The sequence below is a fragment of the Neoarthrinium moseri genome (assembly GCF_022829205.1).
Source record: "Neoarthrinium moseri strain CBS 164.80 chromosome Unknown scaffold51_Wmoseri_CBS_16480, whole genome shotgun sequence".
NCBI lineage: Eukaryota > Fungi > Ascomycota > Sordariomycetes > Amphisphaeriales > Apiosporaceae > Neoarthrinium > Neoarthrinium moseri.
The window spans coordinates 160,991-176,157 of record NW_026055165.1 but is presented as its reverse complement, the minus strand read 5'-3'; the positions used below and the strand labels follow the sequence as shown (position 1 = coordinate 176,157).

General features: G+C 52.3%; 7 protein-coding genes across 7 annotated transcripts; 4 read left to right on the top strand and 3 right to left on the bottom strand.

Moving 5' to 3' along the window:
- Positions 1–1,362: 1,362 nt before the first annotated feature.
- On the top strand, positions 1,363–2,135 carry JN550_010233 (uncharacterized protein; the record flags this gene model as incomplete). Its single annotated transcript, XM_049308464.1, has 3 exons — positions 1,363–1,394; positions 1,447–1,760; positions 1,840–2,135. 3 exons carry the CDS (start codon positions 1,363–1,365, stop codon positions 2,133–2,135), a joined length of 642 nt encoding a protein of 213 aa, XP_049167807.1.
- A 2,047-nt stretch (positions 2,136–4,182) lies between these two features.
- On the bottom strand, positions 4,183–4,818 carry JN550_010232 (uncharacterized protein; the record flags this gene model as incomplete). The annotated part of the gene is made up of 2 exons (XM_049308463.1): positions 4,183–4,671; positions 4,780–4,818. The coding sequence occupies 2 exons, from the start codon at positions 4,816–4,818 to the stop codon at positions 4,183–4,185; spliced, it is 528 nt and encodes a 175-aa protein (XP_049167806.1).
- A 403-nt stretch (positions 4,819–5,221) lies between these two features.
- JN550_010231 (uncharacterized protein) lies at positions 5,222–5,763 on the top strand (the record flags this gene model as incomplete). The annotated part of the gene is made up of 2 exons (XM_049308462.1): positions 5,222–5,588; positions 5,663–5,763. The coding sequence occupies 2 exons, from the start codon at positions 5,222–5,224 to the stop codon at positions 5,761–5,763; spliced, it is 468 nt and encodes a 155-aa protein (XP_049167805.1).
- A 582-nt stretch (positions 5,764–6,345) lies between these two features.
- On the bottom strand, positions 6,346–7,981 carry JN550_010230 (uncharacterized protein; the record flags this gene model as incomplete). Its single annotated transcript, XM_049308461.1, has 5 exons — positions 6,346–6,876; positions 6,946–7,317; positions 7,372–7,474; positions 7,541–7,722; positions 7,853–7,981. 5 exons carry the CDS (start codon positions 7,979–7,981, stop codon positions 6,346–6,348), a joined length of 1,317 nt encoding a protein of 438 aa, XP_049167804.1.
- A 790-nt stretch (positions 7,982–8,771) lies between these two features.
- On the bottom strand, positions 8,772–10,985 carry JN550_010229 (uncharacterized protein; the record flags this gene model as incomplete). Its single annotated transcript, XM_049308460.1, has 2 exons — positions 8,772–10,749; positions 10,807–10,985. The coding sequence occupies 2 exons, from the start codon at positions 10,983–10,985 to the stop codon at positions 8,772–8,774; spliced, it is 2,157 nt and encodes a 718-aa protein (XP_049167803.1).
- Positions 10,986–11,686: 701 nt separating this feature from the next.
- Positions 11,687–13,276, top strand: JN550_010228 (uncharacterized protein; the record flags this gene model as incomplete). Its single annotated transcript, XM_049308459.1, has 3 exons — positions 11,687–11,772; positions 11,840–12,431; positions 12,485–13,276. 3 exons carry the CDS (start codon positions 11,687–11,689, stop codon positions 13,274–13,276), a joined length of 1,470 nt encoding a protein of 489 aa, XP_049167802.1.
- Positions 13,277–13,751: 475 nt separating this feature from the next.
- Positions 13,752–14,611, top strand: JN550_010227 (uncharacterized protein; the record flags this gene model as incomplete). The annotated part of the gene is made up of 2 exons (XM_049308458.1): positions 13,752–14,037; positions 14,094–14,611. The coding sequence occupies 2 exons, from the start codon at positions 13,752–13,754 to the stop codon at positions 14,609–14,611; spliced, it is 804 nt and encodes a 267-aa protein (XP_049167801.1).
- Positions 14,612–15,167: the final 556 nt, after the last annotated feature.

The window sequence follows — 15,167 nt, the reverse complement described above, 5'->3', positions numbered from 1 at the left end:
GGGCAGTATAACAACAGAAACGATCATTATTTCTTTCGTGAATAATGCTTCCTCGGCTGCGACTGTGACGCGAACAGGTACGTTGACTACCACGACGACTGTGAACGGACGATCGGGAGCCACGGGCAGTATACCGGGGCGGACAAATTCTACTGGTGCTGCCGGTGCTTCCGGAACAGGAGGCCTGCGACCCACGACCACTCTGTTCCCCGTTCAAGGTACTGCGCCGACGCAAAGACACAGTGTTGGAAAAACGTATCTGCTAAGTGGACTTTTGGCGTACATGTTGCTGTTATGAGGTAGTACCAAGACTGAAGATAATCAGGGCTGGTGTCCCTCTTGAATGATCAACACAGAACTGGTAAACGTGAATACAAACTTCGAAATATCACTTCAGCAAAGACCGAGAGTATGTATTGGTTGAAATAGTACTTATTAGCGTGACAAAGTCGGCACACCTTGGTCCCGGACAATAACCACAGAACTCACCATTTACGAAGACGGCTCGACTGGCTAACGATAATGCAAGAAGAATGCGCGTGCCTAAAAAAACGCATACGTCCGGCTCATTTTCGCTTCTTTTCAATCAGACTTGTATGATAGGTAGCTGTTATGAACGTTCTGGATGGGGAATGTCTGGGTCTTGGTTAGTTGGATAATTTATGCCTAAGCGACCATTGAGCATCACGACCTGAGGAACTATCACTCTTGGTCAGCATCTTGGTAAGCCTGTGATACCTCTAACTAGTTTGACCGAATCTGCAATGCAGTCGAAATATATAGTATATAGTCTTGGCCCTCATTGGTGGCCTTCTCGTTGCGGTTACCACGTCGATAACACACGCGTCCTTATATGAGATCGTAACAGCCACGGTGTGCCATGATCAAGGCCAAGGCCAACGTCTACTTAACTGCATGTAACGGGTTGTTCAGGATGAGTTGTCTTGAATACATCATATCAACAAATAGACTTTAACTTGGGGGGGCTAAATGGTTTCACTTCCTCAAAAGATCATTGCCATTTTAGTAGCTTGTGTGGCAGTGGCTGCTCTTCCCAGGAGAAAGACGCCGACATGCACTTCTGTTGCAGAACGTGTGCCTTGGACAAGTCTCACCTACGATGAGAAGACAGCTTATATCAATGCAGAGCTTTGTTTGATGAATGCCCCATTAAAGACAAACATCCCTGGCGTTGTAACGGGTTGGGATACCTGCAGTGTCCTCATGTGCACCAAACGGCATATACTCATCGATTGTCGGTTTGCCATGCTCAATCCTTACGCACGCGATTCTGACTCAAGTAGGGAGCCTTCTTGCATTTCCATCGCTACTACTTGACAGTTCACCAGCGAGCCATGCATCATGAACGCGGATACGCTGGCTGCATGGCGTTAGTGTCACCAAGGACCTGGGAGTTGGGTGCCGACGACTACTGACGTGCTCTAGTTACTGGGACGAAGTCAACAAAGTTTCGGAATTGCTTGGATCTGACTTATGGAAGTCTGAGTATTTTAGCGGTGATGGAGAGGGCGGCGATAACTGCATCCAGACCGGACCATATATAAACCTGACACTTCGATGGGAGCTGAATGGTCGAGTTGAAGACCATTGTGTCACCCGACACAACAGTCGGCGCTCAGTCAACGCAGCAGCGCAGACAAGCATTGACCAGTACAATGTAATAGACTCATTCGCTACGGCCTGTAGCTTCTTGGAGGGCAGCCCGCACTCAGCAGGCCACAGCGGCCGTGGGCGAGATTGTACGTACTCCTCCTTGAAATGAAACAGCCATTCTTGTTACTAAGATTGTAACGCGCAGATGTCAGACTCGACTCTCAGTCCAGGTGACCCTTTATTCTGTCTTCACCACTCCTAGCTTGATAGTCTCGTGGGAATGGCACAAACTGGACCCAGAGCACCCCCTGTACGACATGGCGGGCCTTAGCCGTATGTTGCCTAACGACCCTTCAATCGAGAACGCCATCGTTGACTACTTCAACGACAACGGCACAGAAACCACCTTGAGCCATACACCTTACATGGATGCACTGGCTGAGCCGGCACCCAACGTTACAATTTACTGCATTATGGACCTTAACGAGCGAGTCATTTGCTCCGAACACGGGAATGCTTAGCCCAAGACTCCAAAATGACTCTTGGAATACGGTCGAGGTTAGACTGTATATATTGCTTTAGGCAATCATAACCATCTCAAGCTGGTAACTGCAGGTCTGAGGCTAATGCATATACAATGGACACTTTCAAATTGGGCCGACTGGGTAAATGACACCGACCTTATGATTATACATAGCTACGCAACTCTGCAATTGGTAGCTCGTATAATACTTATATAACAGTATAATCAACTTGGAACGATGCTTGTAGGCCTTTTGAACGGTGAGACAAAGGGCTCACCCACCGAGCGAAAACAAATTCTCGCCGGCATACAAATCGCACAAATCGCATAGCAAATTCATGTCATGGTCTATGAGAGCAGTCCAGGGCGGCGGAACTCCGAGCGAAGTAACAGCCCTTGAAGCTTCAAGGGCATATGACCCGATAGGAGAAGGAGCCTGACTTAATGCAAGACGTTTCATGTATCTCTTTGAGTATTGCGTATCGTCTACGACTCTGCGTCCAAATGGCAAGGCCACAGACCCACCGCATTCTTTCGCTTAAGCATAGTTCTTGTAAGGCGTCACGTTTATATCTTCGGAAGAACTTGGCTACATCTATATAAAATTACTATAAAGTTAATGTAGCATAGAGCCTCCTGAGCCGAGATTGCTAAAGCACCTGGAGCCTGACGCATAATTCAGATATGGCTGCGATGAGACTATGCCACTAAACTGGCTTACTCAGCTTGGCTCGAAATCAATAGACTGCCGGCCTTCTTTTTGATGCCATTATCTTAATTACCCTAAGTACACATTCCATGTTAGCCCGGTCCAACATCTCAATGATCACAGTTGAGTAGTGCTTAGCGCGATATGGCCTTTCAAGTTTGCGCCAAGTCGCAACCGGCCCTCTAGAATCCTAGCCGTGAGGTAAGCATGAGCCTTCATAATCCTGGTCGGCTCGGCGGTGCTCGTCTGCATTCTACTGGTTGTCAAAAGTTCTTAAAAGTATCGAATCCGTGGTCTTAGGCATCATGATTGGATAGTAAGGTTTCTTGAGGGCAAGAGTAACAAACGTTAAGGATGCCAATGCGCTGTGAGAAGGGTCAAGACTCAGATCCGTGATAGATCTGGTGGACTCTCCAAGTCCGGGGGTGCAACAACACGAGCTGGGCGATCATCTCAGCCATTACCTGCAACCGAGCGCAAAAGGGAATCACCGCCTCGGACTGTGGAGGTAGTCACCGACTTATGATGACATTTTTTTTTTTCAGAGTCATGCCCACGATGGCGTGAGCTTCTAACGTGGACTAGAGTACCGGCGCAGTTGTGCAACTGTCGATCATCTGCAAGCCAGCACACTCGTGCTGATACGGCAGAGAGCGCTGCCCGCCGATAGGCTGGCTGTGCACGGCCGTCAACAAGGTCTGAACCGATACGTCGCAGCTCCATGCGGGAAGGAAAATAGCCTACAATGGCTCACCCGGTTCTCTTTTGTATAAGCCAGTTTATCTCCTCGGTGGTGGATGCGTGATATTGATAAGCATGAGGTATCAAGCACAGAGTTGGTGCATTCAGACACACCCTAAAGGGCTGAGCGTGACTTCTCATGGGGGACTCGTGACAGCTTTCGCGATAAGAGCGAGATAAAGACAACAGATATCGCCGCTGGAGCTGAATTAGGCGCCCACTTCAGGGAAACACAACAAGCTCTCAGCCCATTGAACCAGATCATATGTTGCAATCCTACGCGGCTAGGTTTGTGGGTGCCCAGTCTGGTCATGCATCCCATGCCTCGAGCTTTGCATCGCATCGCGACACGGAGCAGCGCTAGCTCCACTTGCCAGACCAACAGTGCTGCCCTATCCCCCCGCATCATCGTGCCATGGCCGTGCCATAGCTAGTGGACTTCCCCTTCCCGCGGCGAGTACACACGCCATTGATGGGCCAAGGAAACCCCAGGCCCGCTAGTCACTGGGAGAGCAAAGCCGGAAATGGTCGATGTCTACCTAGTTAAGCGCATTGTAGAAGCTCTAAACCTTGAATGTGGCCATACGTGGTCGTGCTACGTGGGAACGACGGACGCCAGATAGCGCCTGAATCCTTGAACCCTGATCACGCACCGCAGCGCTTCACGTGCTCCGGCGATGTCGCATTTGGGAGTGGCCCGGGGGCTACGTGCACGCCGATGTGAAGGAGTAGACTGCAAAACGCGACGAGAAATGTGACGATGTCGGCCATCTCTATGATAGTTGGTGAACTTGGGGAAGTGACTGCTGATCATGGATCCGAGAACGGCATCCCCGGCATTCGTTGGCGCTGTTGATGGTGGGCCGAAGGTGCATCGGGCGCCATCGGTAGTTGGCAGATCTGCAAGGTTGTGCATGACAGCAGTCCATCCCACACCACACAAGCTCCAGGCTTTGCAGGGCACAAAAAGCTTGGCGGCATGGTGCGAGGTGGTGATGCCGGGGGAAGATTGCCTTGTGCCTGTCCTCAGGTCTCCATCCCCGTCTTTCGTAAAGCGGACGAGCAGATCTGAGGAAGGATTGCCCTGACTTTTGGACTAAGTTTAGCAAGAGGTGTAAGGGCCGTAGGGCGTGCGCCACCGGTTGGATGACAAGTCTACAGTAAGGTAACTTCCGCATCTGACAGTACTTACAGCTATGGGAATTATGACCCAGGCGAACTGTGTATGCATGAGGAATTAACCCGCACTACGGGTGACAACCGAGTGGTTCGAGGTGATTGGACCGGTGCCCGGGTTCGCCATGCCATATTCTTAGTTGATGACTTAAGCATATGATCATTTCCGGTCACCTATAAGACAGCCTGCAGCCCCAATCGTGCCAATCGAGGGAGGGCCGGCCATCCATCCACTATTAATATAGATTTATCCCCACGCTCGTCGCCAAGCGAAGAAAGAGGGAAACAGAACTTACACCCCCGCCAACAGACTCCTCTGTTGTTGCGCTGAAACATTTAGGAACAAAGGGCCCTAGATACTTCTGCAGTGCCCTCCCTGCCGCATTCCAGACTTGCACTGCGGGTACACTCAACCTCCCACCGGACGTATCGTTAATCATACCGAACACAGACCGAACATGGCGAGGTCGTACGCGCGCACATCAGCGACCAGCTCGCCATGCATTGACGACGTTGACGCCATCACGCCATGTCCGCCGAGTGCAAAGCTCTCCAATATGGACACTTCTGTATTCTCTGATGGCATCCGAGAACTGAGGCAATCACGATCGCCATCACCAAGCTCCATCAATGCGTCAATGTCGAACGTGCAAGGGGGCTCATTCGAAAGACGAAGAAACTCGGTCAAGACCTTGGAAGAAGGGACTGAGGGAGACCCAGAGAGACTATGGAAACGAATGTTGGCTTTACAGCAGATCTACGGTTGTTACAGGTCGGCGCGCATGAGCGCGGCGCTGGAGCTCCGGGATACAAGCACCTTACTTCGTAAGTCCCCCTGGAGTACTGTCAGAGTATACTAGCTGGTATCGCGGTGTGTGCGGCTAACACTCCAACTCCAGCCTCGAAAGCTTGCCTAGACCTGATGAATGAGGATATCAGTATGATCCCCGACGATGTGGAGGAAGTTCTGAAAAGGACAACATTTGCCCGACGGCTGTAAGGGGACAGAGACAGCCAGAGATTGTCCTAATTGACTGAGTAAAGGAGTTTGTGGCTTGGCTTGTGCTCAATTGCGGCAAAGCGGAGACTTGGTTGGACATAACTGGCGTTGGGGACCAGGAACACGCCTGCAAATCGGGCCATTGAGATACCCTTGGGGTTCGAATTCGCATGCCTCTAGCCCTGTTTTTATGTAGTGGGTGTACCTTGGCTATTTATATTTGTTTTGGTACGGTGCGAACCACCTGTTGAAGACAATTTTGTATATTTCCATACAATATCGCCGCGTGTCTGGCCACCGCACCATCTGTGAAAGGATGTAATCTTGCAAGTATCTCTTCAGCCTGGCACGCGTGAAGAATGGGGCTGCGATAGGGGCACAGACTTGGGATAAAAATAGCCTTGCTCGGAATGGGGAGTATATCCCGTAAGATGGAAAGGCTTGCCCCAATCTTGTTAGACCGATTAAAGCAATGTGAAGGTGCACCGCGGTATTTCCCTGCAAACAGCAGCCATGTGCAAGCCTCTTCTTGTGAATGTGCAGATCGAATACTGGCCAGTGCGGGTTGGTAGAACGAGTGCCTCAGGACGATGCATTCGCAAGACTTCTCAGGGCATTCTCGAAGACTTTTGCACACTGGTCACGATACTGCACGGCAAGTTGCTGGTTGCCATTCAAGCCTTCCCGTGGAACCTCGATTTCGTCCAGCGTGTCCATATCGAAAGCAAGTTTCGAGCCTAGTGCCTGGATGATCTTGTCATGAATGGCCCTGGGCATCTGCCCGGCCATCAGATCATCCATGCGAAGGTCCTCGACTTCGTCAGCATTGGACGTTGAGGTGATAGCATCGTACAGAGTCGACACCAAAGAGTCTTGGATGCGCGAGAACTCAGGGACAACATCAACACCGGGTGAAGTAAGACGTCGCGACTTGCCGACAACAGAGCTGGGGTCACTCATTGGCCGAAGTGATACAATGTGAGTTGCCGATAGATCATCGTCCCCGGCAGGCCTCGTCTTGATGTGGACGTAATCGTTATGGAGGTCTTCACTTTCTGGTAGTATGAAACCGTAACCCAGCAATAGTTCGGCATTGGTCTTCATTCCGTAGTTCTAGAATGGATGGCAACGTAAGCACAAGTCTCAAATTCCAGTCGGAAGCTACAATCCTGACCAACTCACATTAAACACCTGTTGGCCTGGTGCATACGCTTCACCGCATTGCAGTGATATCAGCTGGGACTGATGATCGGCCCTCCAAGAGGAGTTCGCCCTCGGTGAATGGTTTCCTAGATCATAAAGAGGTAAAAGGACTGAGAAATCATCGATGGCGCAGGGAAGGTCAAGCGACTCGGCTTCAGGGACGACTAGTGAAGGCCGAAAGCTTCTGCTCGTGAAGATCCCGTAAGCCCAAAGATAAAGTGGCCTGGTATACGTCGCACGCGAACCATCCGGCAAGTGCTTCATAGCGTCCTTGTATTCCTCCTTGAGGGTGCTTTTGATCTCCTTGATGGCAACATATGCATTTGTACCCTGAAGAAAATCGACATCATCCTGGCTTCATGTCAGAGCGACAGCTCAAGTGCCAGATTCTATCATGTCTCTCACCTCGGGCCATAGCGCCGGCAACATGCCGCCGATGTGCTCTGGTTGCGGAAGAGTACGGATGTACGGCCACCATTCTGATTTTGAACCCAGGAGATATTGCTGGCTGCATAGCCGCCAGTCAGTGGCATATTCCAACATGTCCAAGGAGATATATATGGGTTCAACCTACATCAAAACAAAGCGGCCCACGACATGAGCAGGTACAGTCTTCAAGAAGTCGGTTGGAAAAAAATCGACCGCCTTGAGGCTATTGGAACGGAAACCCAGAATGTCAGGGTGGCCGTTTATAGCGTTCAGGTAGGATAGGGTTTTGGATACTGGCAGGGCCACAATGACGTCGCCTCTTTGGACCTGTTCGGTGCCGTGAGCAACGCGGTGCACGGAGGAATGATGAGCGGGCTCAACAACGATGGCCACAGTGGGCAGAACTGTCGGAAAGTGCGTCTCGGCTTCCGGTACGGATTGGAGGGTCGGCACTCACCGTGTCCTTGGCGCGGAACGAGCCTCGCATGCCATCCATCTGAGCTATCTCGACTGCGGGATGCAGGCTGCCTCCGCCTTCCTCGACCCATTGGACCAGCGCAGCATAGCGTTCGGATGAGGTCGTCATGCTCAAGTTGAAATACACTGTATGAAAGTTGAGCGAGTGCACCGCACGACGTGTCTCTCGTAACTGAGCCCGGATTGGCAGGTTTTGGGAAGAAGATACCTACTGCTGGCTTGGGGCTAACTTGAGGGTACTAAACCTGACTGATGAGGCGGCAGCAGCATTGGATGGGCGGTAGTGCATTTGTGGGACGGGGCCGAGCCGCGCACTGAATTAGTGGGCGGCCACCCCACTAATGAACGAATGGTGGCCCGATGCCACGGTAAGCCATTCTTCAGCGAGTTGGAACAGCTACAAGGACGGTCTAGAGATTTAGGTATTATACTGCATCCCGTAAAAAGACCTGAGTCGTGAGCACTCAAATAGCCATTACACTGGCAACCCGGGGCTTGCAAGGCCTGTGACTGTGAGAACAAGCATATCTTGGACCACATACGTCAGTCGTTCACCTTATCCAAATACACGCGTCTGAACGACAGCCAACGCACGCCGAAGTAACGCAACCATGATCGGAATCCGCTAGAATCGCTTTATCTTTCTCGTTTTCGATAATGCTCGTCCTGAAGCATGGCCGATGTGATTCGGCAGTGGTCGGCTGTAGCCGTGAGTTGTTGTGTTGTGATCCGGTCGGGACTGGAACTGAGGGCGAGATCCACTTCCTGCTCTTCCATTCGAACCGTGGCACTCGCTCATGTAGTCGCCAAAAACGGTAGGTGTCTACCCCTTGTACTCGGAGCTAGAAGAATATCTGTGAATTTAGAGTGGTATCTCGCAAAAGTATCGTTTTGTAATGCTAGAGAAAGTCTAGCTCTAAAGGTCCCGACCAGCTGTAGTTCATCTCCGAGCCGTCGCCACCTACAATTCCAGGGACGCTAGCTACCGAGCCTCTGCCTGTACCATTTGGACTGGGTAACGTCGTGTTCATCCCGACTCCAATGTCCGTCTCCTCAGGCGCCTCTAGAAACCCAAAGCAGGTGGTCTTCCCAAGAACCTCTTGCATCAAGGCCACGAAGCTCGTAACGATGGGTCTCAGGACGTTCCGAGTCGACTCCCTAGAGCCGGCAATCTGTCCGCTAACGTAGGCGCCGTTTTGGAACTGCAACGGCGCGTAATTCGGCAGGCTGCCAATAACGGACAAGAATTGCCGGAGGATCTGGGCGGCGCGGTGGGCATTAGCCCAGCCTTCGGAGAATGCTTCCAAGATGTTGACCATCATCGTCACCTCGTCGCGCGCGGTAAAAGATGTGCAGTCTTGTGCACCCGTCACGCAGCAATGCATGAACACCAGACCGACGGGGAACATCCGGCAAAGCGTCACCCTATTCAGAGGAAGCTGCCTCTGCTGAAACAAGACCGAGCTTGATTGTATGTGCTTTTGGGCGAAACGCAGTAATTCTGGTATTGACACGCCACAGCCGAATGAGTTGAAATGTGACGGGTAATACAGCAGTATCAGTAGGTAGTAGTACCTGGCGCTGAGCCAAGTGATGGAGTTGTGGATCGGCACGTTGTCCGGCTCTAGGGGCGACACCAGACAGCCATTGCTATACCAGTTCTCGATGTCTGCTCGCATGTCTTGCAGGATCGACCGGCGGTCTGCGTGTGTGAGCGAGCTGATTTTCGAATGCTTTAGCAAATGGATTTGGTCCATGATCCTGCTTTCCATCTGGCGCAGCATGATGACATGACGACTGGTCTGCAATATGCTAGCAAACTGAGAACGGTCCGGGGACGCAAACTCGTCGACAGTCAAGCCTGGTAGTGGGACGTCCATGTTCTCGTCAGCCAAGGCGGAGGGCAGGCCAAGGGAAGTGGCCAGCATCCGGTCTAGTACATATATCGACCACAGCAATCGGTGCTGCAGTTCGATGCTGATGGGCGGCAGAGACTTCTCGTCGGATGATCGCCGCGTCAGTCCGAGAAGCATTGCTTGACGCGCGACGATGCCTACTATGGACCAAGCCGACGGGCCTAAGGGGTCGAAAAGAGAGTAAAGCGCCAGTAAAACCAAGATCTGGATTGACTCGACGCCTTCGCGGCAGAGGCATTCCTGGATGATGTCGGCGTAGGCAACTTCGAATTTCAAGGTTGTGTCACTTGGGATCTGGCCCGCCCTCTGTAGTGTGGTGCACCCGATTGCCATGATAAGGTACAGCAACGTCGAGTCGGGGTCTCGCTGTCTCTTGGCGCAGTCTCCGAGTGTCTCCATGTCTCTCAGGACTTTGTTCCTGTCAACAAAGGGGTACGCGCGGTTGACGTTCCGGAAGTAGGCGTCGACAAAACGCCGGGCGGCCGCGTTTGCAGGCAGTCCTTGGCCAACAACGTTGCTCCTATCGGACATGATTCTCGAGCCATCATCGTAGGGTTCCGACGAGTGTGCCATCAGGGGCTGATGTGCGGGAGAGGATGTCGCGTGGACAGCATCTAGGGCACGGTGATCAAGCATTGGTTGGTCGTCTTGGAGCACGACATTTTGCGGGCCCGACCTGGCGGACGCTGGGGAGTGGCCTTGGGACAGGACGGCATTTGATGATATCCATTGTATAAGCTCAGTCAGATCTGTGCCTGTTTCGATGGTATCTATGGTCGGTGCGCCCAGAGGCAAGGCCTGGTTGAGGTAGCCGGACAGCCACTCAATACGGGCCCGCAGGTGGTGAGTCTGCGCCGTCGTTGACGACGCCGGGGTGGAGAAGGAGCATTTCGTCCCGGCACTTGCGCATAGCGAGCAGACGGGGAACGTCCGACTGCACTTCTTCTTGAAGTTCCGGCACCTGATGCGGAAGTCAGTTGCCGAGGTCAATTCACGGGTATCCGCCCGATCGACGTACCTATCGCATGCCGGAATGTGACTCGGCTTGGCTGCCGCGGGATTCTGCGAATTCTCAACTCCACCAGCGGAGGGAGGCCAGTCGGGCTGCGGCATCGATGAAGAACTATTTTGAGGCGATGGAGACGCCCGGCTGGTCACTCGGAAACGGTGAAGCGACGCTTTCATGTCTGAAGACATTTTGTGGAGCGTCAAAGCACCCAAGTCGGCCACGATGCGATATTTCAGTCTCGCATAGATTGCAGCTCAAGGACTGGGCCAACGCCTGAGTTTTTGCCCCCATGGAAACCTCAACCATGAGAAGACGGCCTTGAATCAGCCCATGTTCATAACGAATCTCGCTATGCTGGCCCTGCGAACTGTGAGTCGCCCAGCTCACGACTGTGCGGGCGAATGTGCGAGTCAAGCGCACCGCCAGAAGCGGAAATTCTCCCAGGGACTGGCGGCCGTTGCCCGACGCCACGACTGCTACTGGCGGGTGCACCCCCGGTGGCCGTGGGCCCTGACTCGCTGCTGCAGGTCGTGAAGCGTCGGCCACTCGCCCGACATTAGCGGGTCGGGGATAGCGGCGTCGCGTGACGGCGCGCTTGCGTGACTTTTGCGTGACCGAAAACTACCGCATCGGGAAATCCAATCTCTAAATGCTGCCTTGCATAGATGGTGCTATCATGGCTGCTGTACTACAAGAAGAAGCGTTCATGGATCCGGGAGGAATGTCTAGAGGATTGTACCGAGATACTCTCGGCGTGAACTCTTCACGTCCAACGTCTGTGTGAATCCAGCATTGACTGTATTCCGGTCAGGCCAGGCGGAGAACGAGAGGACAAAAGACGAAGACCCTATCTCGGCTTCAGAGAGACCACAGACGGTTATCTGGGAGAATGTCACCAATTTTCACGGACGAGAAGCTCGACGTGAGTCGTGTTGCAGTCATTGGTGCTGGCCCGTGTGGTCTTGCCGCAGCCAAGTACGTTCTGCTTTTCGGAAACCCTGATCCAGATGACCTGAACCTCGGGAAGCTGATCGTGCCGTAGATACTTGGCCGCCGAAAAGAAGTTTTCCAAAATCGACGTCTTTGAGCAAAGGGCGACAGTAGGCGGTGTTTGGAATCATACTCCTCTGAATCTTGTTGATAGAGACTTCACAGTTCCTAGGACACAACCAACAAAGTTCCCTGACAGTGCAATATGGTCCGACGGTGACACGAGTGCACAATTCGTTTCTCCGGTTTACGACTTTCTGGAGACCAACATCCCCCATACGTTGATGAACTACTCCGATCAGGAGTTTCCTGCCACCGCATCTCTGTTTCCTAAACATGAAGTTGTGACACAATATTTGCAGAATTATTCGGCAAGTGTCTTGGACCTCATCACGCTTGAGACTCAAATTCTCGGGGTGGAACGGCTCCAAATTGAGGGTTCGAGGTGTTGGCGGCTTGACTTACTGGACTTGAAGACCAGCGAGACGAGACATGCCTACTACGATGCTGTGATGGTTGCGAGCGGGCATTACAATGACCCCTTTATTCCACAAATTCCGGGGCTTGCCGAGTTCAATAAGATGTACCCTGGCTCTGTCTCTCATTCAAAGTACTATCGCAGACCGGATATATACGCCGGAAAGGTGAGCACACTATAGCTTGCTACGTAGCCAATTCGCTAACGGTTTGTTCCCAGAAAGTGGTGATAGTGGGCAACTCTGCGTCTGGAATTGACTTGAGTGCCCAAATATCCGCAGTCAGTCAACTTCCCGTGATAGTATCCGAGAAGGCTCAACCTGGGACGTCGTTCGAACAGCATTCCTTGATTAGAATGGTCCCTGAAATTGCTGAGTTTATTGCTGAAGGGCGATCGATCACGTTCAACGATGGGAGGATCGAAAAGGAAGTCGACTGCGTGGTTTTCTGCACGGGTTACTTCTACTCATTCCCCTTTCTTAAGACGCTCGATCCGCCCGTTATCACGGACGGGTCTTATGCTCGGCATCTGTACGAGCACATCTTGTACATCGACGATCCGACATTGGCATTCCTCGGGATCCCGCAGCGCGTGGTGCCTTTTCCTGTCTCCGAGGCTCAGAGTGCTTATGTTGCACGAGTATGGGCAGGCCGACTGCCAGTACCGTCGCGCTCAGGTATGTTGGAATGGGAGGCCGAAAGACTCGTGGAGAAGGGAGAGGGCAAAGCCATCCACAACCTAGCATTCCCTAAGGACGTGGAATACATCAACAAGCTGCACGACTTGAGCCTGTCGGCGAGGAGAGTTGACGGACTCGAGAATCATGGGATGGGTAAGATTCCTCCACATTGGGGCGCAGACAAAGCGTGGACGAGGGAGCGCTTTCCCCTGATAAAGATTGCGAGCCGAGCGCTGGGAGAAAAGCGTCACGAAGTGAGGACGCTGGGAGAGCTGGGATTCGACTATCACGCATGGAAGCTTGCGAAAGATGCGGAACAGAAGCTTATTTAAACCTCGAGAGGAGGAAGCTTCATACCACCCAGTTTTCCATCACAGTTCAAGCTGAAAGGCCACATCGCTGGCGGTTGGGGATGAGGCATTGGTCACAAGATCCGTGCTAAGTAGTTACCGGTCCAGGCATTAATGCAGCTCGAAGCTATGCGGGCTACTCGCGATATGGTGATTCCCCCAACAAGGCTCTGTCTTCCACGGTTGCGATTAGTGCCTGTGGACGGATTTGCGATGGCGGCTTGCTCCCGTTCCAGCCCCGGTCATCGGTCAAACCGTAGGCTGCATCCTAATACAAGGCCTAGCCGCTCCTTGCTTTGCCCCACTAAATCCGTGGCGGACTTGCAGCACATCGGCTACCATCATCCGCCGGATGATCAGCCTAGTCCCGTATTTCCTACCGTATTACCGAACTTCTCGGACTTCACGTCAATATTGCTCTTCCGGCAGCATCTCACGTGCCCTGGAACACGATAGTATGACAGAAAAGAGGATTGTTTTAATCACCGGTGGCAACACCGGGATCGGTTACGAGGCCGTCAAGGCACTCCTACAGTCTGATCGGGCGTATATCATTCTCATGGGAAGCCGCTCGGTCGAGAACGCGAAGACAGCGGCTCGGAGGCTGGAGACGGAGGTTCCGAATACACTGAGTGCAGTTGAGCCGGTACAGGTGGACATCGCCAGCGACGAGTCCATCAAAATGGCATTGGAGCATGTGAAGGCGTCTCATGACCACATTGATGCGCTCGTTAACAATGCGGGTAAGTTTCTCTTGGAGACATGGCTCTTAATGGAATCGAAGCTTACAAGCCTCAAGGTGGCCAGTTTGACTGGGAGTACCAGCAGGGCAGTATCACATTGAGAGAGTCTTGGAATAAGGCTTTCGATGTCAACGTGTCTGGGACACACATCATGACGCACGTTTTCATGCCGCTACTGCTCAAGTCTTCTGATCCTCGCTTGTTATTCATCACCAGTGGCCTGTCTAGCCTCCAGAACACAAGCGAGAGATTCTACCCGGATCCTCATCCGCCACCACCCGGGTGGCCGAAGACCTTCGACTTCGATACTATGGCGTATCGTTCGAGCAAGACAGCTCTGAATATGATGATGCTGAACTGGTCGTGGAGACTGACTAGGGATGGGGTAAAGACCTGGTGCGTTTCTCCGGGTTTTCTTGCGACGGGATTAGGTAACGACCATGAGCTGCTAAAGGCGAGAGGCGCTGGTCATCCGAGTATCGGTGGCAACTTCATTAGAAATGTCATAGAGGGCCTAAAGGATGCGGACATCGGAAAGATTGTACATAGCAGCGGTCAAGTCCAACCTTTCTGAGTGAGACCGCAGTAAGTTAGATATGCCCAAGGCCCTCCATCACGCGACCACAAAACGGCTTCGTTCGGTCTTTATTATGACCTGCTGGCTTATATTCTATAATTTTCGGGATTTTTCAGGTTGCACATCACCTTTACTGGGCGAAGAATGTTCAAAGCGTGGCGTGTCTAGGTGGCCAATTGAATTGATGATCAAATCAAGGAATATCTGAGACATCTTAACGACCTGCGGACCACAAATGGTAGGGGTTGTTCTCAATATGCGAACCATGACTACTGAGACTCAATCTGCGAAAAGTGCATTCCGGTCAGTTCGACGTGGAGAGCAATCTACGTTGTAGAATGGCTAACCGAAGTTCCTGCCTGAGCTGTCAAAAGCACCAAGACGCACTCCGGACGCTTCAAAGGAAACCGTGCTGCAGTGGCACCTGTAAACTCGAAACCGGGAGCCTTCAAATGGGTGGCACTGTTTTACGATGTCCAACCACGCCCGTGACAGAGGTCACTGACACGGTGGGCCAGCGCGTTGTGTGAGACTTGGGACAGGATTGAGACGA